The sequence below is a fragment of the Ascidiella aspersa genome, chromosome 4 (genome assembly GCF_963924565.1).
Source record: "Ascidiella aspersa chromosome 4, kaAscAspe10.2, whole genome shotgun sequence".
Lineage (NCBI taxonomy): Eukaryota > Metazoa > Chordata > Ascidiacea > Phlebobranchia > Ascidiidae > Ascidiella > Ascidiella aspersa.
Window position 1 is genome coordinate 20,289,776 of NC_139450.1, and position 22,317 is coordinate 20,312,092.

Below are 22,317 nucleotides of genomic sequence, written 5' to 3' on the forward strand. Positions count from 1 at the left end.
AGGGATTACGTATTTGATTGAATTTGAACAATTGCCCCAATATTTTTTTAAATCATCGGTTATAACATGCGGCTTCAGCAAGCTTATACAATGCTGGTAACACGTGAATTAGTTATTAAATGGTCGCAGCGCATTTGCGCCTTTCCTCTGGTGACGTTTTTCGGACACAAAACTGCTTTTTAGGTTGTACGTTAATTTTTCATTTTTACACTGTTTTAATTAATGGGAATTAACCGATACCAAAAATTAGATCTTTAGAGCCACGCAGATAAGTTTATTAGATAACATAATTAAACACGCCATTCCATTAGTGCCGCTTTCACACAGGCTGTGGGGCGTTACTCTGATTGTGGGAAAGCATTAGGTTAACCGATTTTAGACACGTGATTTGAAACACATCAAATGATTTAAAATTTCCATTTATTGACACGCAGTGCAAACGTTTAGGCAGTAAAATGTTATGCTATTTAAAAAATATGTTTGCATTATTTATGCCTCTTACAAAGATCTTACGCTACCCGTAACATTACTTCTTGGGTATATGCTGATTAGGCTACCACATTTATCTTACATAATCGTGGGCTATATCAGGAAGGCTAGCAGTTTATCCTGTTACAACTAATGTGAAATTGTGATAAAGAGCCACAGTACGATAGATTGTTTCTTTGTTTAACCAGACGAAATCCAGGTAGACTTCTTACATTATCGCGGTTATTTTAGGTGTAATTAATTTTTTACCCAGTTAGAATAACTGGTAAATATTCTATTTAACCTGGGCAATGCCGGGTATTTCGTCTAGTTGTAAATAAAAGAACAGACTTGCTTGCGGTCTAAAAAACTACATATACGCACGGTTATACAAAACCAGGTTAAATAATAAATAAATAACAAATTACGTCAAGGCGCAATCCACAGACAACGTTCTAGTCTCGTGTTTTAGGCGAGTGCTGATTGGCAAACGCTTGCCTTAACCAAGCACAGCAATTTCAATTCATTTTGCACAGTCAGCAGCCATATTACAATAATAATGCCAGAAATGCTTGGCCGATAAATCAAGACAAGCTTTACTTAAACGATATATTAAAACCCCATTTAGCCCAGGCAAATCCGATAATTCGTCTAGTATTACATAAAAATAACCAACGTAACAAGTCTACGTTACTATTTTAATAAATTACTAAACCAAAAATGTACAAGGCATTGATAGAAAAAGCCATAAATATTGCATTTCGGTCTTGAAAAGGCCGTATTTCGAAAAATATTTAGAGAGAAATATATTTCGGCAAGATATAAAATAACCAATCTACAAATAATAAATAAAAAAGTAAACATAATAACACCATCTGAAAAAGTCCATGGTCAATAGTTAGATTTTAGTATCTGTGCTTTGTCGCAATCACACTCAGAGGTGGAATTTATTTTAATTTCACTGGATAACTCATCAAAACAAAGCCAAGAATGCCAAGAGAAAGTCAAGGAGCTCACATTAAATAAATTCTAACCTTGCTTAGAATATAGGTCACCGCTAAAAAAAAAGTTTAAGAAACATTAATAAACAGAGTGCTAATGAGAAACGCTTGCCTAAACCAATCACGGCAATTTAATTTTGCACAGTGGACCGCCATATTACATACCACACGAGTTAGCTTGCAAAGCTGCACAATTGAAATAAACAAAAAAAAAAAAAAAAAAAAAAAGTACAATTTAACGATAAAACTGCCATAAATATTGCATTTAGAAGACTAAGGGTAAAAATCGCCTTTTATCCAAACAAGAAATTAATATTTCCAAAAGCGTACATAAAACACTCATTATTTCGGAAGATTTTAAGAGAAAAATAAATATATCTCGCCATAAAATGAAATCACCAGTCTCTAAATTATAAATAATGGTAAACAAAATCCCTTCAAAAAGTGTGCTACGATCAAAAGCTAGAATTTTATATCTGTGCGTTTTCGCATTTACGCTTGCCCGACAAGTTAAAAGTTTGTAATTGCATCAATTAAAATTCCAGTCGACGGCTTGAACATGTCCATAAGGCGGGGTATAGTTACATACAACTTTGTATTGAAAGTCTCTACTTATTTTTCCATGATTTAACGTCGGTGGTTGTATGGCGAGTATTTCCTTGTAAGTGTAATAAATACGGAAAACCTTTCCTTCGCCTGAAGTTATACGTTTCTGTGGATAAAACCTGTCACCTGTTAAGAATAATTTTAATGTAAAACATAAATCACAATTAAATACGATGGACAGCCAAATATGATGGACAAATGGTGGTGTGTCTTGAACCAATTCTTGTGAGACGGGATATTGGTATCATAAAATCGATAAACATTTTAATAAGGGTATTTTATAAAATATTTCACAAATCTGTTAACTAAATTGTTACCAAACAATTTCTTGACCAATATGTTTGTAAAGGTGTGAAAAATGTTAAATTTCGATAATTAAAAAAAAATAAAAATTTGATCGCCCGTAAGTAACTTTGGAGGGGTTAAATATTTTTTTTATGATTCTCAATTAATTGTTGACATTTATATTTTACTACAGCAACCAGGACTGCGGAGTCGGTTAAAAACAACCAGAGTCCAGGCAAATGTGCGATTTCGTCGAATCCCTAATCTGGGTCCATCTCTACAATCTGGGTCCGACTCTCTGCCTGTATTTCATCCATTTACGTACCTAAAATAAGATGGATATTCAGCAAACTAAGGCACTGTCTGCTGTCACAAACACAATACTGTGCCCGCCATTTTCGAATATATACTTCAGCCGTTACCTAGAAGTGTTAACTATCAATTTCGCTTTTAGCTGTGTTTTTCAGTCGCACAAAAACACACGTGCTTACTTTCATTGTAATTAGAGTGGAATACGAACGGTTAGTCGTAAACAACAAGTTTAACGCCCACAGAAAATAATGTTAAATACAAAAGTTAAGACACTAATTTGAGACACGAACAGGAAATGTGTGCAACCATTTAGTTAGCGCTAATGTTAGTGATGTAATAATAATGTTAATGGTGTGGTAGTGATGTAATGTAGGCATTTTCTTGGTAGTGATGTTATGTTGGCATTTAAGATAATATAACGTGCGCGTTAAATCATTTGACGTGCCCAAGAAATCGAGTGCCAGGGTTTGCCGACTCCTAACATATATAATAAATAGTCTAGCAAAATGGATGAAGCCGTTACTTCGCCTGTGCTCAATTGCTTCATCTGTCATACAAGCAACTCCAAAGTGATACTCAACTTTATTGAAACAAGCAGAAACTGTAGGAAATGCTAAAGTTGTAGAACGTATGAAGGAGGCTCAAATAGAAGGAAAGCTGGGGTACCCCCAGAAGTGTAATAATGGTCTGTACAACAACTTTGTTTCAACCACCAAGAAGTCAGCTCAAACATCAAAGTCAGATAAAGAGTTATCAAAGTTTAAGAGAGGACGCATAACTTGTCAGTCCAGTTCATCAACCGGCTGCAGTTCTACAAAAACACAGGCAGCTACGTAAGCATTCTTCTTGGCAACAAACCAGCGCAGCTCTACAAAAATAATCCAAAACTAGCTAGAAAGAAATACAGAGTGCCAGATAATTTGACTGCAGATAGACTGACGGCAAGTTTGCTAAAGACATCACGGACTCTCGGGGATGCCTGGAGGGGACCAACGTCTTGGTAGCAGAAGAAACTCTGTAACATGTTTACGAGAGGTGACAGTTTGTCTAACACTGATGAGAAAGGAAAAAGGAAGAGAGGACAGAGAAGTATTTATGAGGAGCAAGAGTCAGTTTTTATTGAATTCTGCGAATGGTTCGACTCAGAAATAGAGCATGGGGTAATGGACATGGGCCAAGTCCATCAAAAGCTGCAGGAGTTTGATCAGTCACCAGATAAGAGCGTTTCTTATTTTAAGCATTGGCTAAAGATAAAACTTCAAATAAAATCGAAAAAGTAAGGAAAGAAGGAAATAAGGGCAGATGTACTCTCCCTCAAAGATAACACCGACAAGATTATGCGACAGCATCATGCTAATCTTGACCATGGAGCATAAAGACGGCACTGAAGTTCATATGCAACAATATTGCCTTGAGTGACATAAATCCAAGGTCATACCCAAACACACACAGTATGACTGACATCGATAGGAGCTGAAACTTGTTCCTGCAAGCCTACAGATGTTCTGGAGACCGATCGTCAAAACAGACGAAAGAGTTGCCGTTCGGGGACAGAATTTTATTAAGGCCTGTCGACGTCGGTCTGGAGTTTTATCGCACCAAATGGGGCTTGCCATACAACTTGACCAAAGATTTGGGTCAAAATGGATGCTCAACAAGTTCCACCGGCTGGTGTACACTAAATCTTACACGTAGATACAAAACTACAAATACTGCTTCCTTAATAGTAGGAGTGTAGATTATTTTACATACACTTCTGGCACTCTTGATACCATTGTGGAGGAAATTGAAGAGGGAGATGATAAGGTTGCGATTAATGGTGTGCTTGAAGACCAATCAGGGATGACAGCCGAAGTGCCAGGCAGTAATATTGTCAAGTAATGATTCGGTGGTCTTTATGGATGTTGGAGAAACGAGCAATGCAGTCTCTCAGTTTATTAGAGATAATATAGATTCATGGAATCACTCCCTTTCCCTCAATGGGTTTGATCCAAGTCACCACTCCGGCACCACCTTTTCCAGATTCACAGACAACAGCAGCTCTGCCCCGAGTGAAGTTGAAGGCACTCGACAAAGCTAAGATCCTGAGAGGAACTGAAGTAAAGGTTATTCCATTTATGAACAGGAAACAGATAGGAACGAACGCGATCACGTTTTCCCCCATCGCTAAGCTTTCATCCTCCCTGGCTAATAATCAGCCACTCGTCACTCCAGGTGGCACACTGTGGGCAGCGGGGTGGGTTATCAAAGCCAACGATCCTGAGTTTCCACAGTCCAATTGGAATGGCTGGGTAAAGAAGATCCATGCTAATGATGCAACAGCGCGCACAGATCGAGTTACTCCCAGTTATTGAAGGAAAACCTAATGACCTCAACACCATCTTTACCACTCTGAAAGAGTGCATATGGCGCGCTGGGGTCGCTAACCTTTAATCTTCCGTTTGGCTGAAGGCTGTGAATATAATAGCCAGACACACACTGTATTTGCCAACTCATGAAGGAGCTAGAAACCTTGCCTGCTTACAAAGACACGACCACATCTGCGTACCAAGAATTCTTGCTGTAATCTCCACATTCGACCGGATATGTAAAACTGGACCCCAAGAGAAAAGTTTCTGGACAACACTCATAACAAGACTGAGCTCATCCACCTTCTGTCTTCAACCTTTCGAAAACATCACATAACGGTGGAGCAGTGTGACACTTCAAATGTGAGAGAAGTACTTACTACTGCTTTAGAAGGCTCTATTGAGGTCAGTAACATTTATGCTTCAGTTAGTATAACTATTGGATGGAGTAATATAAAAAAGATAACCTCAGATGGAAATTGTTATCTGTTGTAAACGTTGTTATATTTACAGGTGCGGGCAGAAGATGCAGACGTGCTGGCAATGCTTGAGCACCATAGCTCGGACAGCCACCATCCACTCTTCTTAACCACATCTTTAACGTCTTTGTTTTATGACATTCGAAATATCAAAGAATGTCTCGAAAACACAGAATAGGTACCTACTCTTTTGTCTAGCCTGTCATGGATGGACAATAGGTGTGCATGGATATGAGCCAGTTCCAACACTGGGCCCAATGGCTCCTGATGAGCTATTACAGTTCATGAGCTGTAATCGTAATGGAGATTGCAACAACAACCGGCGATGCAGCTGCAAGAAGAACGGGGTCACGTGCATCTCTGCCTGTGGATTCTGTCAAGGCATTACATGCGAAAATGGCTTTTACGATGATATTCAGTCTGAAGAAGGTATAGACCAGGGATGTCCAACCTTAAAGCAGAATGGGCCACATTGCCACTTTAAAAATTTCCATGGGCGGCAAAATCTCTCAAATTAAAGGGGTGGTGACGTCATAAGTTACGTCATATCGTGACGTCATTAAACAACTTGACTTATAAATACCCGCTCTTCGAGAGTGAACTCATGCGCATGCAAGTTATCTCAACTTTTTTTTTTTTTTTTTTATTATGGCGAAGCCCGAAAATGCAGGCTGGACATCCCTGGTATAGACAATGACTGTTGAAACTTCTGACATTGTGAATGAGAAATAACTCTTTCGAGTAACATACATCTATACCGAGAATCATGAAAAACCTTTATTTAACCCCTCCTAAGTTACTTAAGGGCGATTAATTTTTTTTTTCGTTTTTATTTCTCGAAATTTAACAGCTTTTTTTCTGGGTTTCCCACAAGACTTCAACTTCAACATTTTAACACATGTTATTACACATCTTTACAAAAATATTAGTCAAGAAACTGTTTGGTAACAATTTAGTTAACAGATTTTCATATGTTTTCCTTACTATTTTATTATCCGGTTTATATACCGTTCCGGCAACGATTCCTTACCTGAAAGCATTCAGGATAAAGGTGAAAACAATTTTAAATAAGTATTTATTGAAAACATTTGCCTATTTAAACCAATTTTTGCAGGTTTATTTGGCCAAACAAGTTAATATTTACAGTATTCATTAAAGGTAATTATTATTAGAAGGTAATTAATGACAAAAAGCTTGCAATTTTAAAGAGGTTATACGGTTTTGTAATGTCCAGATGTACACATACTGTTTAGAAACAAAATTTCTAAGAAGGAAATAGGGGTTACTGGGGATAAAAAATATTCAGTTAAAAAGAAATATATATAAAAAAAATAAAATTGCATTAATACATTAGCAAAAATAAGCAAAACCCTTTGGTACGACTGAAATTGTAAAATAAGACAACAGCGCTAATGCAAAACATGCAGATGTTTTCAAAAAAATTGAATAGATATATACAAAAAAGTACCTGGATAAACCATAATTAATTGGCCATCAATGGTTGTAGCAAGTATAGGTAGCCAACGTTCCATTCCCTTTAAACTGCGGTTTACTGTAAATCTGTAAAATGATTTCAAGTTTTAAAAGCATTACATGCACAGCATAGTTTAACAAAAACATAATACTTAATACTCTAGTTAAATACTATAGTACCGTAATAAACACATTAAACATCATTTAGAGAAAGAATTGCCATTTACCTAAGCAAGTCAACAAACTTTTGGAAGTTAAGTAGCCGTCGTAGTTCATATATTTGTGGGGGACCTAATTGTATCTCCTTTTTTGATTCAGCCTGTATGATATCCAATGGAGACTGCCACTAATACATACCAAAAATGTAAGATCAATTTAATAAAAAGGTAAAACAAAACAGTAAAAAAATACAATTATTTTTGTAACTTCTTCTTGGTCATGTTTGAAAATTAAAGGTTTGCTCTGCACAAAAGCCTTGTAAAAAACAGTGTCATATCTTTTTGCAAACTTGGTGATAGCTTCACTGGGAGTTAACCAATTACTCCATTCGTGTAAAGCCCATATGTCAGGAACACATCTACATAAGAAAATCGTAATTTAGGTTTCCAATCCAACTTATTTAAAAATAATGCTCAACTTCCTACTCAAGTGAACCTGTACACTTGATAGCTCATTGTGTAATAGCATTTTCTTCACAGTATTGCCTGTATTAGCCATAAAGTAAATGACAAGGTTCCACCTACTTACATTTTTTATTATTTAGCCTTATTCACCAAGTTTAAAAGAGTGCAGAGTTGGCACTTTATTTGATAAATCTGTAACATCAAATTAAAGTCTGAAACAAACTTTGTGTAAATGTTAGGGAAAACCTTTGATGAGTTGGATTGGTGGTGTTTACCATTGTTTTTCAGAAGTTGTACATTAAGTATGCAAATCATTTCTGTGTAGTCTTGTTAGACAACTGAATCCTACATATACACACAATTTTTTTGTAAGGGGTTATTTTTTAAGGGTGGTTTGTCAAAGTAATAAAGTAAATTAGGTTCATTAAAAATTTGTTTTTTTACCAGGTTAATTCTTGTAATATTATATATTACACTTTGGTTTGTTGGTTTAATTTAGGGTATATATTAGGTTGTACTTTTCCTTTACTTATTTCTACAAGCAAAAAACCCCTCCAGCGTGCTGTGGCAATTTCTTAGCTCCTTCTGACAATTTTCCCAATAGCAAACTAAATGTTCTACCCTTGCAAGTAAATGACAACAATATTTTTAGTTGATTTATATGTTATGATCGATTTTTGTTTTGATTAGTTTTTAATAGACTGAAAATGTCATTAAGCCATTAAATGAATGATATCAATAATACGCCAGAAAAGTCTGTAAAATATTCATTACGCCATATCTTTTTGAAAAATAAAAATCTTGAACAGTGGTTGTTATATAATAATTTAATTCCAGCTCTTAAATTTAATTACTAATAAAAGCAGTACTACATGGTTACATTTCCAACAGCAGAATCGGGTTTGAATCCAATTTGGATTGCAGACATACTGGACGACCGACTGACTGACTGTCAAATCTCAACAAATAGATATAAGATAATATTCATATAACAACCAAGCATACAAAGTCAACCTTGTTTTTACTTAATTAAACAGACTTGGATAGGGTTGCAGGCATGTTGTCAAATCAGTGCAGAAATACCAATAAAATTAGTTTTAAACTGCAGGCTGGACTGAAATGCTGGCCGGGAGGATCTGGCCTTGTGGTCAGAATTTTGCTCAGGTCTGGTTTAAACAAAACCGATAGTACCATGAACAGTATTTCTCAAAACGTTAGAAAAGTTACTTTATTTAGAATGAAAGTGTTGAATACCCAAACAAAACACATCTTTTTTGCATTTAAATCACCATATTAGTGGGAATTTATTGACGTCATAATTCAGAGCACCCCTGAGAAAAACAAAAGTTAGCCTCTAAGTTTGCACCATACACATTGACAGCATGATTGATGAAGTCCGTAACGAAGTTCAACAAATGACAAAGTGTGTTTTGTAAAATATTTGATATTTATGTATTCTACTTAAAGAACGTATTATGAAAGTTGGGCTGTAATTAAAATGGAGCAAATATGTTGATGTTTGAAATGCCATTTTATAATTTGTCAAAGTGTGAATATAATTATTTTGCAATCTGTGTATCAATCTTTTTTAAGCACATCAATTACCTATATAATATTACTCTCTTGAGACTCATTTTGGTACTTTTAAAACCTAAAGATAGACACATGACTAGGGATGTTCAAAGTAGAATACCAAGGTATTCTAGAATAATAGGTTTTGAATCTAGAATAACGAATCCAGAATATCGAATCCTAGTATAATTTTATTAAATTATTTAACCTCTATTTCGTTTGGGGAAGGGATTTTTTGTTAACATGTGTACATTATAATAAAAAAAATCTCCCATATGTTTAACATTCTTAACAACTGTCATTTGAAGCAGTTGTGTAAACTGTAATATGTCCACTGTCCAGGTTGTTGCCAAAACTTATATTTTTGCCAATAGTGAATACAATGCAACACCGAACACAGAACTCTTTAGCAATTCGGCCCTGTTTTTAAAGCATTGTTGTTTTTTTGTGCTTCATTTTTTGACTAAAATGATCTGTTATGCAGTCAAATAATGTACTGCAAAGAATAAGTTACTATTGACATAACGAATACTTGACAATTACGCTGTGCATTACTGTATAACCTCGCTGAATATTGGCCTAAAGTTGGCCTAAAGTTGACCTTAAGTAACCCTATAGCGCATTTAGTTACATCCAGCACCTCTTACAATGTCATGTTATGTGTGCAACTTAACGCATTTAGGGAAATTGGAACTCCCCACCTGAAATTGCACGTTAGTGGCTCGCCAAATAATGCTTGATTGACACCTAATTATTAGACGAACGTTATCGCGAGACGCTGTAATTGGTCACCCGAAAAAATGCTGACGCTACACTAACTGGTTACATTTAAAGCAATCACTATAAATTGGTCGCCGCAGCGACAGGCCAACTTACCACACGCGTTTGTACAATTAGGCGGTCGGCGGTAAAACGTTAAATTATATCGGTTCCAATTACCCAAAATAAACAGCAGAATTGGATTCGAATCTCATCTGGATTCGAATCCAAGGATTCGATATTCTACTTTGAACATCCCTACACATGACACATGCAAACTTATTTTTCAGCTTAAACCAAAGATAAAAACACAGAGATTGAGGTAAAGTAGTGAGGTAATACTAAAAAATTAACCAAAATAAGTTTTAAAAAATCTCACCGAAAACATAGAAACAAATCCATAAACGCTGATGCATTTCTGCGGACCAACTTCCTCCAAAACTCGATTTCATCCAGAGAAGAAAAGCAAAACATGTTTGCTAATCTGTTTTTAAACACCATTTGTTTACTTGATAAACTCTTGGCATATACAGTTACTTGCCTTTCATTGTTCTTCAAATCACTAGATTTTTGACAGGATAATAAAATGCCACTTTCTTCAAACATTTCTCGCAGGGCACAAATTCTAAAGGAAACCTCTGCTGGCAGTTGATTCAAACTTTTTGCTTTGTCAGTAGTGAACATGGGAGAACGTTTTCCATCACTTTGGGTTATACAAACCCTAATAAATTGATGAACAAATTGCGGATCTATAGATTGAAATAAATCAATCCAGCAAGGTGAGGAATCCGCCTTAAAAAATAACGAAGATTAATTTAACAGTAATATATGGGTGGAAACTTTAGCCCAAGAAAAAGCGGAGCACGTCAAATAATAAACAAAAGGGTAAAATGTTTGGTTTTGAACTCAGTTGGCCAATAAGGATTTGTTTGCAAACAAGGCATTAGCCTCTTAAAAGCTTGATGTGTGGTCACTGGTCATAGTTGAAGGTAGACATGTCATATTTTTTTTTTTTAGTCACTACCCGCGGAGCTTGCATAGCTCTGTTTGCAGATTGAGAGCTTTAGAATAGTTAAGTTGTTTGAATCGCATTGCAATCTTATTTAATTGCCAATATCCTACTTGTTGAAAAACAAAGGTTTCTTATCATACATTGCCATTAACGCTAGCCAGACCAATTTCCATAGTGGTTGATCCCAGATGCAAATATTAACTTGTGAATATTTGTTGCGATTAGTCTAAATAGTGATTTATTTTTTATGTTTAAAATTATCTTAACCAAATTAAAAATTAATTTTGTTATAAAAATATTCAAGTCATACTATTATAGTTGTATTACACTGGTCTACAATTTTTTTTCCAGTGTCAATTTTGTGATTCTAACAAATTTGGGGTCTGTGAATCCAAATATGAACTCAGATTTGCTCTATCATATCAGGTTTTTTAGTAATAAACACTTTTAATTTCACAATCCAACATTATGGTTTAACTACGTTAATAGGTTTGTATATGTGTTAAAGCTCTCTATATGCTTGTCGTTTTGTTTTAAAAAAGAAATACAACAAAATTTAGCCAGATTACAGCACCCCTACCAATAATTCCTATTGAGTTAATGTTTTACTGGCATCCGGTCACAAGGTTTCTTGAATTTGAATTTAAGATGTTGGCCTGAGGAAAAAGGGTGCAGCTATCATTCAAAATCCCATGGTATGGAGAACAAAGAAATGATTTTGATGATTGGTATTTCTGTCTGGTAAAGTTACAGAACACACCGGGAAAACTAAACATCTTATTCAATACCCAAACATGAATTCTGCCTTGCTACCTATTGCTCATAGTGACCAAGTTCCTTTTTCTTTTATTATTTATCTTCCACAAATTTAAGAAGGAAATTCCACTACAACGTTAAGAAGGAAATTCCACTACAACAATAGTGCAGTTCTAAGCAAAAAGGTGTATGACAATTAGGGCATTCAAAGGATCGAAAGACCAACTTTCAGACATTGAGGTCTTGGACAATGCACAAATTTGACTTAAATCTGCAACAAATCTGCAAATAATACTTGACCCACCGAATCCAAACAATAACAACCAGCATCCTAACCCATGCGTTAATTTAATAATTATATAACACTTTAGGCCCTAATTCATCAATGTGTGATGTAACAATTCTATGTAAACTGGACGAGAAATTATTTTTTGCCCACCCGAGTTTGGGCTTCTCCCCAGCAGAATTAACGCACATTAATTGGGTTAGGGTGTGACTTAGCACTATTAATTAATTCTATGACACAGTTTCTTTTATTTTTTGTGAGTTTTTAGCCAATATTTTATATTTAGCTGGGAGTTTACCTAAAGGTCTAATTATTAGTGCATTGCCACAACCTCAAGGTCTAAAAGCCAGACTTTTCTGCTGCTGAACACCTTTTTGCTTAGAACTGCTCCAATTTTTGACAGATCGGGTGCTCTGAAATGTGTGCAGAATCGTTGCCAAGGCTTAGAGATTACAAGAAATATGTCATTTGTATGCAGGTACCAGCGTAACATTTTACAGAAAGAGAGAAGAAATGCTTTTAAATTTTTTTTATTTCAAAAGATGTTTTGGTATATTGCAATGATATACACAAAATCATCGGAGTTGCCTGAATACCATTCTGAGGAATGGAGGCTAGCTACGCAGTTCAAGTGTGTGTTACTTTATAATGATAACCACTTTGGTTCCATTCCTATAGGGCACTCAGTTACTCTAAAATTAAAATACAAAAACATCAAGGTTGCAAAAATTAAAATATAAGCAGTATGGTTGGCAAATCTGTCCGACTTGAAAATGGTGAACTTTTAAATGGGCAACAATCTGAATACACAAAGTGCTTTTTTGCTATTGGGATATTCTTTTGCTATTCAGATCCAAACAGCAATATTGGATTTAAAATGCGTGGCCCACAAGAAATAGTTTAACCCTAGGCAATAAAAATATCATCCATGAACTACTGGTGACAGAAGAAAAGATCATATTATTGCCTTTGCATATCAAACTTGGTCAAATGAAGCATTCCGTTGAAGCTCTCAACTTTGGTGGAGAATGCTTCAAATATATCTGCTTGAAGTTTCCTGGGTTTACTAAAAAAAAATTAAAGCTGGACTATATAATGGGCCTCAAATTTGACAATTACTAAGATTTAAATTTAGTGTCATCTATGTCTCCAAAGGAATCTAAAGCTTAGAAAACTTTTGTTGAAGTTATGCACAATTTTTTTGGAAACAAGAAAACAGAAAATTACGAAGATCTGTTGCAAGAGCTAAGCTATCCGTTACAATATGAGCAATATTTCCCGAAAACCTTAGCAGCATTTTTGAGGAGCAGGAGAAACTTTGTCACCAGGACATTTAAAAACATAGACAAAAGCTGCCAAGGGCATTAGGACTTTCATATATTGGTAGACCATTGCTGGAGTTTAAAAAGAAATATTCCATAAGCATCATACAAAAGAAAATTATTAAAAAGAAAATTGTTTGTCATTAAATTAAATTGTTCGTCATTATTTGTGGATATACCTATTTCAGGGTTGTTCCTAAGCAAAAATTTACCCTTGCCAGGCGGGCGAGCGGCAATCAATCAGAACTCGCCCGGACGAAATAACACTCGCCAAATTTGTTGGCACGCCGTCCGTCTGCAAATTTCCGTCCTAGCTCGCACATTTCTCGTTATCGTTATTCTGTCTTATGGTTTCTATACGTAAACATTAGTTTTTATAAAAGTCTGGTCATTTATTTACATGCATGGATAAACAAATTAATGACCCATAAAGCAGTTTACGCTTCAAAAAATGTATTTAGCCGATGGTTCGGACCCTCCACCTTTTGTGACAATATTGTTTTTTTGTTTTTGTCAGGGTTTAACTCACCGCCCGAAGCAGGAATGTTTTTAATTTAATTTGGTCACGCGTCTTAAGCTAATGCGAAACGAAAATCAAACGCAAAACGCCGTTTTTCGTCTTTTGTTTGGTCGACCGTAAACGCTAGATAGTTTTTCTCTTTCGCCTTTCGTTATTCGTTCGGGTTGGCTGATCAGCAAGTGTGTGTTCGACAAATAACAACAATTAATCAAGCGGTCTCCGTTTTTTCTCGCTCAAAACGTCAAGTTAGACAGTGCTGATGTTTCTCGCTGTCCGAGCTAATTTTCGATGTTGGTGTAAGACGTGCTTGTATTTTAGCTGACTTGGTACACAGCCCAGCTCGGCTACAACTAATTAAACTTCTCGCCGAAGGCACTCGCCAGTCGGGCGAGTGGGTGTCAATCAGCACTCGCCCAGAGTGAATTGCACTCGCTGGCGAGCGGGCGAGTGCTTAAGCCCAACCCTGTATTTGCTCATAAACTTAAGAGATATGTCATCAACTATGGGTAATTGTCTAGTAGAATCTAGAATGTGCTTATATTTTTAGATCAAAAAGATTAGAAGATGTTTAGACAATTTTTTTAGAGGATGTTACTTATCTTAAAATTCTGACGTGTTAGACAAAAAAGTGATACAGAATTGAAATCAGCGACCCCAAATTACTCTATCAGTTTTCAAAGTCAAAACCGGAAATTTTGTGTTTACCAGTGTTATCATACAATTATCATAAAATAGGTTTAACAAATTTAAGTTTATAAAAAATCACAATAATATAGGCTTTGCTACACCTATAGAAATCTAAAAAAATGATTCTTTATACTCATAGGCGCCGAACGTGGGTGTGCAGAGCGTTTTTGATGCCCTGGATTCTTGACAGGGCTTAAAAGGCCCTAGAAATTGACCAAGGTAAATGCACAATTCTTGTGCAAATTTTCCTAAACCTGAATTTCAAAATGGGGAAGTACCATCTGAAGTGTTTTGCACCTACGAGTACCCAAACCAAAATACGAAACTTGCGTTAATGTAGGTCACTCCTAAGCTGAGATTTTAACTTGTGTGGGTAATATTTTTCGAACTTGCAACAACGTCTAACATGCTTTGTGTGTTGTACCAATTACTTGATGCTAAAAAAAGGGGCGGCCGAACGCTTAAATAAAACGTATATATTTAATTCGAAGCATGAGTTATCAAATGGGTAATTCAAAGCATAGGCTTTCAAATGCCACCTACATAAAACGTGGTCATCTAAAAATGCTAACTCACTTGCATTGGTTATTTGCTTAGAATAAAAACCTGCCCCCACCCCCCTAATTGTTAAGTTTAATTACAGTAAGTACTATGGCCACCAAATCTCATGCTCGCTTAAAAACTGGAATTGGATTAATGACGCCAACACTATCCGACACTCACCACTTCTTAACTGGCGCTCCATCAAAGGTTATTACCAGATGCCCAACAAGAATAAATTATTTTTAAAATACAATATTAAAGGCTTTATTTATTTCATTTATATTTCAGCTTATCTTATTGAGCTAGCAGTACTTTACAGATACAAACCTTAGCAATTTAAAAACCATATATATACACCAAAAAATTTCGTGCAAGTTTCATTTGTTTACTTCTACAGGTATACAATCGGAGAATTAAGGTTAAAGAAACATTGGTAGAGTCTATATCTAAACAAATTTAGCAAGATTTATTTCAAACTGTGCATTGGAATAATTATTTCTTTATTTGTGTATTGATTTTTTTTTTTTATTATAGGCATAGTAGATTGTCACTATATTGCAGGGATGGCGAGCCTTTTCATCGCGCGGGTCACAAACACTTTAATTTTTACAAAATGCACAAGTGGGTCATACATTTAATTATTTGTTATTTTATGCGAAACTCTGCTGTTGCGTCGTTTTAAGTGTTATTGTCTGGGTTGGTAATTCAAGGTTTTCGGGGGATTTCCAAATTCGGATTCCCACAAATATTAAGAAGCTAAATAGTTAACAAATGATGCAGCATTTTTTATGGGACTACAAGAGTTCAGCAGAAAGCTTTTCAGCATGGTTTATTGATTTAACCAGGGTTTTAGAACTTTTAGTCCGCGAACTCATAGTTTCCGTTAAAGGATCACCACCCAATACGTTTTACAGCAATAAACAAAAAGCTTTTAGCTGTCTGCTTTTCTGCACCGACTTGTTAAAGTGCAGTTAATGTAGGCCTACTCGTCACGCCTTAAACACTTTTGCACGACCCACAGATTTACCAGTCCTTATTTAAATAGTGTTATCTAACAAAGAACTTTTTTATATTTGTTCTTTCATGAATCACATTTCGATATTCCTAAAGAGACAAGTGGGTCATTAAAAATCTATGATGGGTCACTTCGTGACCCGCGGGACAGTGGTTTGCCATCCCTGCTATATTGGTTATGTCGCTCACTTGCAGGACTGAACCCGCATTCCCTTCACTGCTTTACTAAAGAAAAATTTGTTTTGACAAATACTAGAGACACAATGGGTGTTTCAATGGTAATATTAGCAATCACAAAATCTTTTTAGGTGTTAATGTTTTGGTGATTAGTAAGCATTTTGTACTGGTCCAAAAAAACGCCCTGGAATTTTTGAAGTTCGACGCCTTTGTTCATACTTGATCTATTGCACCACCAGGAAAGACAAAATTGTTTGCATAAAATGTACTTTTTGGACTTCGCTTTAACATCAATGTTTGAAAACCTAAACAATACATAAAAACAAATGTAATAATAACACTGGTTTGCAGAAACCCAACAATTATAAAATTGTATTTATGTTTTTGCGTATTATGGGGTAGTAGAACTAAAACAAAGCATTGAGAAACAGTTCATAGGGAAACAGTGGAGGAAAAAAAATCTATAACAAACCCCTCTTCGCATTAAGCTTTGGCTAACAAAGCACCATGTGAAAATCCTGGATAAAATTCAGGCGTTTAAGAGTTTATTTGGAAACAAAAATCCAGTCCTTAGTAATGAAGTAGGAAACAGGTATTTGATGGGCCTAAAATAAGGCAGCTAATGAATGTCGAGAAATCTATGGAAACCAGTGTTTTCTGTAATTTTTACCATGTGCGCAGGTGCCCAATTTTACCATGTGCGCAGGTTGCGCACAAGCCCAAAATAAGTGCGCAAAGTGACCAAAATTTCCTACAAAAAAGGTGTCCAAATTGGATACGCTTAAGATCTTTTTTTTGGTCTTCACTTTTTTAGTCTGGTAATATCCGCGCTTTTTCATTAATAATTAGTTTGGAATAGACTGTAATTATTTTTGGCTTGCTTTGTCCATCAGACGGATGTTTTCGTTTCAATTGAGAGACGGAGCAATATGCGCAGTAGAGCACAAGAGGCATCACAATATTCTTAATTAATTTCTCCCAGACATAAAAATTAGTCTATTTATCTGCAGTATTTTTTAAAGCTATTACGACGGGAGGTTTTTTATATAAAGCAAGTATTTTCCTATAACACAAAACATACAGCGCTAAACACAGATACCTTGAGCTAAACTATATATAAAATAAGGACAAAAGAAAGTTGTAAAACGAAAGATTTGCTCGTATCGCAAAAAATGATCAGTTACTGAGAAGTTAATAAGCCTATAGACACCGAGAACTAATTAAAATTAGTTGCTCAAAAACTTGCCAATGACAAAATTACGAACCAAATTTCGCAGTTACTAAACTACAACCCAATCTCTCAGAAATTAGTGCAGTTCTAAGCAAAAAGGTCTACGACAATTAGAGCATCCAAAGGAGGGAAGAGTCTGACTTTTAGACTTTGAAGTCTTGGACAATGCACTAATTTGACTTAACGATTCTGCTTAAGACGATTAAATTTAATAATACTTGCCCATCCGAACCCAAACGCTAACCAGAACCCTAACTCAAATATCGTGAGTTGGTTTAAAAAATAGAAAAGCTTTCAGTCCTAATACAAATACATCAATGTGTGATGTAACAATCCTATAATATAACCTGGACGAGAAATTATCTTTTGCCAACCAGAGTTTTGGCTTTTTCCAAGTGTTTAAATAATTATTAAATCAACGCACATTATTTAAGTTAGGGTGCTGATTAAGGTTAGGGTTCGGGTGGGTCAAGTATTATTAATTCTATTTACACATTTTTTTATCTTTTGTGACTTTTCAGCGAATATTCTTAATTTATCTATGTTAACCTATAGGTCCAATTTTTTGTGCATTGCCACAACCTCAAGGTCTAAAAGTCAGACTCTCCTGCCCTTGGATGCCCTAATTGTCCTAGACATTTTTGCTTAGAACTGCACTAATTTCTGAATCGGGTGAAACTACACATGCATGTAATTTCGAAGTAAAATATAAGACACCGAATATAGGGAGAAATCACACCAGGCGCAACATGTAATCATAAAAATTACTGCACAAAATATAAAATATTTATAGCCGTACTTACGACGCACTGAGAATTTGCCGGCGCTCTATTTAGGGGGAAGCGCCTCCTCTAGTTGAGAACCACTTTTTTTTTTCATGTATATCTCAATTAAAACTAATTTGGAACTGAAATAAAAGTAATTTGGGCACTGTTTTGTACGTATGGAGCTAGGATAAATTTAATTTGGGCACTTTTTCTTCCGTACGGAGCTCGGATAAAACTAACTTGGGCACTTTTTTGAAACTTTCTTAAAGTAAAATTGGGGTACCTAAGGTATTATATGTAATAATCTTTGCAAAATAGTGATAATGTGGGCTTAAGGAGATGACTGGACGTTGAATTTTAGTAAAAAAACAACTTTTATTTTTTTTGGCCAAATTTTTGCGCAAATGCTCAAAAAAATTGCGCTTAGCGGGAACACTGATCGAAACTATACCTAGAATAATATTTCTTTTTGGGATGGCATAATAAGCAATTTATATGTTCATGTCAGCCAAATACCCGATACGAAAATATTTTAATACCTTTGATATGGTCATAACTTAAATTAATTGAAAGTAAAATGCAAATAACATTTAATTTATCTACCTATATATATTAACTTTACATGACATTGAACACTGTAAACTAAACACTATGTTAAATCAGTCATTAGTGAAAATGAAGACAGATCACAAATTTGCAAGTTAAAAAATAAGAAATTTGTTTGTTTTTAAGGCAAATTATATTATTTTCATAGTAAAATACCAGCAAAATTATTGGCACAAAATTACTGATACAGTATATTGGTAAGAGTGGAATACCGTCTGATATATCAGTCTATCTCTAATCAAAACTCAAGATGAAAAAGAAGGTTGAATTGATGTTAGTGTTAAAAGTTAAAACACATGTTAAAACTTGCATGTGAATTGTTAATTACAAGGTTAGCATACATTTAATGTTAAAAACAGAAGGTACTTTAGAGTTTAGGTCATAAAAACTTTCCACAAGCATTATCAAGGGATATCAAGTAGTAAACCACAATACATCGAAGTACTAAAATTTAAGCAAGCAATGCTATTGCAAAATAATACTCGCCAAAAATGCCTGACATGCCATGTGAAAATCCATTCTACCAAATTACTTTTTCAATAAATTAAGCTACTTTACTATCTCGGTGCAAATACATACTTATTATTAAACAGCAAAATATCTTGTGTTTTTAGACACGAGGATGGTGGAATGTTGTTATGTGTCCAACAATAACTAACGTTTTTTATCAAGATTTTTTTTAATTAAGGTACAATTTATAACAAGTGTCTTTCACTTTGAACTGCGGGAACAACACTTATAGACACCCCAACCCAAATAATTTGCATTGTGGTAAGATTCTAGACCAGCGCCCAACTTTGTGCACCCTTAATGACAAATTATGATATTTAAACGCAAAAGTCCCTAATTTAAATACAAATTTGAAATATAATAGAGAAACATATACCAGATTACCTGTATTGTGTTTGGCAGAGAGAATAATGGTGGCTGCATCCCTCCATTTGTAGCGTGTTGTATGTTTCATTACTATTTTAGCTCTTAACAGTTGAGATTGCAACATAACTGTTTAAGTTGTAAAGTAGAAGTTTCAAGTATTGGACTTAATAGGCTGTCACCTTTAAGGAAAGAGAAGTCTGAGGCAGAGGTGAAAGTAGAATAATTTTCTTACTGGAAAAATGAAAACTTTCTTCCTGGAACGCCTGACAAATTTTTCAGAGTTGACTACACAAAGTCACAAGTTGTGAACAAGTATGCAACCAAAATTCAGTGTCAATACATTATCACTAGAAATATTATTGGTGCAGTCATTTTGATCATGTTTTTATTTTTAATGCTGTTAAGAACATTAAAACTTAATGACTTTTGCAAAGTCTAGGTCACCTTTTAGTATGTAAATTTTGAGTTTATCAGAATAACCACAGGATAAGGTACCAAGCGATTTACCTTAAAATACCACCAGCGGTCATTTTTACCGCAAAAGCATATCCAAACACCTCAACGATTAAAAAAGCGCCATAAACAATGATCATTTGTTGTGGTATTGTTTTGAAACAACCATGGAACAATTGCTGCAGTAGCTGTTAACAGTAAGTTATTAGCTAGTTCCTTTTGAGTCAAAAATTCCTATCAATTCAATGGTTGACGCCGAAGCGACTGTGAAACTATCAATAAAACTACAAAAATGTTTTGAGGATGATGCTGTGTATTTATTGGGTAAAGGAAGTGTAGAAGTTAAAAGTTTGGATTGCACTGAGGGCTGCTAATTATATGGGCCGAAAATTATTTTTGGGAACACATCTTGTTTTTGCAGCTATTCTTTTTTGGTTTGCTTACACATTATTGGGCGCTGGTCTAGAATCCTACCACAGTTCTAAAATCAACGCACAAAATTTGAGTTAGGGTGCGGGTTAGCGTTCGGGTGTGGGTGGGTCAAGTATTATTATATTCTTTGTTTAATAATAATACTTGACCCACCTTAACCCAAACGCTAACCCGCACCCTAACCCAAATGGTGTTTCGTTGTGGTAGGATTCTAGACCAGCGCCCATTATTGCTCTATGCTTACACTGTGTTGCTTAATTTGACGTCACGGTAAACGTAGCTAGTACTGACTGAGCATAGTTGCCATATTTTTCTGACAGTAATCATCTAGATTTAACAAAAAAATAATCTAAAAACATCTAGATTTTTATGGAGAAATCTAAAAAACAATCTAAAAATGATTTTTGAACATATTCAATACTTTTGGACAAAAAATCAACATTAAAAGCTTAATGCTGTATAAAGTTGCATAAAGGGACTTGCTTGATGCTTTAGATTTAAGATTTCTGCTTTATAAAACATTTTACTGAACATGGCGAGTTACTGAAATTTCGAATTTATATCTCATCATTTTTTTTTTCAATTTGCAAAAAAAAAACTTTACTGAAAAAATTACTGAAATATTTATCGTCAATAGCGAATCTGTCACTAATTTAGCTTATACAATATTTTTTTATAATAATCTAAAAAAACATCTAACATCTAGATTGTATAATCCTACATCTAGATTCAAACCAAAACATCTAAATCTAGATTAAAATAATCTAGAATGGCAACTATGAGACTGAGGTATGACCAGGACCCAAACCCAAAGAGATTATAACCATGAGGACAAACTGTGACGTAGCCCATTGTTCTACTTTCGACAGCGTTCCGCTCTAGTGCATAATAGTAAAACGTAAACAACTGGGCTTCACTTGTATGTTGGTGAGCTAAAATTTTGGAGCAACCGGCTTATATATATTAAGGTTCGACATTTTTGACAGGTTAAAAGTTATGTTTGAATTAGGTGTCAAACTTTCATTGCCGAGTTTCGTGTAAACACACTTAAAAATGCCTGTACGGCATACAATATCAGTTGACCATAAGTATACTATGTAATATGGTTAACACACTCGTTGGCGCGCCAACGTCGTCCAGTTAATGACTGCGGAAGCGTACAACGCGTTGCTGTAGAGTAGCACCCCATCCGTCAGAAATCAGTGCAGTTCTAAGCAAAAAGGTCTACGACAATCAGTGCATTCAAAGGATCAAAAAGTCCGACTTTTAGACTTTGAGGTCTTGGACAATGCACTAATTTGCATTAACAAATGTGCATAAGAAGATTAAGTTTAACAATACTTGACCCAACCAAACCCAAACGCTAACCAGCGCCCTAACCCAAATAATGTGCGATAATTTAATAATTATAACGCTTCAGGCCCCAATACCTCAATTTGTGACGTAATAATCTTAAATACAATGGACGAGAAATCCGAGTTTGGGCTTTTTTCCCCAGCATTTAAAGAATTATTAAAATAACGCACATTATTTGGGTTAGGATTCGGGTTAGCGTTAGGGTTTAGGTGGGTCAAGTGTTATTAATCCTATCTCATATTTTTTTTTATCTTTTCTGAACTTAATGAATATATTTAATTTATCTTCGCCGGGAGTTTACCTAAAGGTCCAAATCAGTGCATTGCCAGGACCTCAAGGTCTAAAAGTCTAGA

The 22,317-nt window shown here is 35.2% G+C and overlaps 1 protein-coding gene across 4 annotated transcripts; it reads right to left on the reverse strand.

Moving 5' to 3' along the window:
- Positions 1 to 1,147: 1,147 nt before the first annotated feature.
- Positions 1,148 to 20,708, reverse strand: LOC146148605 (acyl-coenzyme A diphosphatase NUDT19-like). 4 transcript variants are annotated; one of them, XM_083388456.1, is made up of 8 exons: positions 19,742 to 20,707; positions 16,463 to 16,548; positions 10,468 to 10,718; positions 10,306 to 10,410; positions 7,384 to 7,549; positions 7,200 to 7,318; positions 6,968 to 7,059; positions 1,148 to 2,201 (listed from the first exon to the last, which is right to left on the reverse strand). In XM_083388456.1, the coding sequence occupies exons 1-8, from the start codon at positions 19,845 to 19,847 to the stop codon at positions 1,999 to 2,001; spliced, it is 1,128 nt and encodes a 375-aa protein (XP_083244582.1). In that variant the 5' UTR covers positions 19,848 to 20,707; the 3' UTR covers positions 1,148 to 1,998. The 4 variants fall into 4 exon arrangements, with proteins under 4 accessions (XP_083244582.1, XP_083244581.1, XP_083244584.1 ...); XM_083388455.1 differs by having other exon boundaries at positions 10,306 to 10,718; positions 19,742 to 20,708; XM_083388458.1 differs by lacking the exon at positions 16,463 to 16,548 and having other exon boundaries at positions 19,742 to 20,703.
- Between the last annotated feature and the right edge of the window lie 1,609 nt (positions 20,709 to 22,317).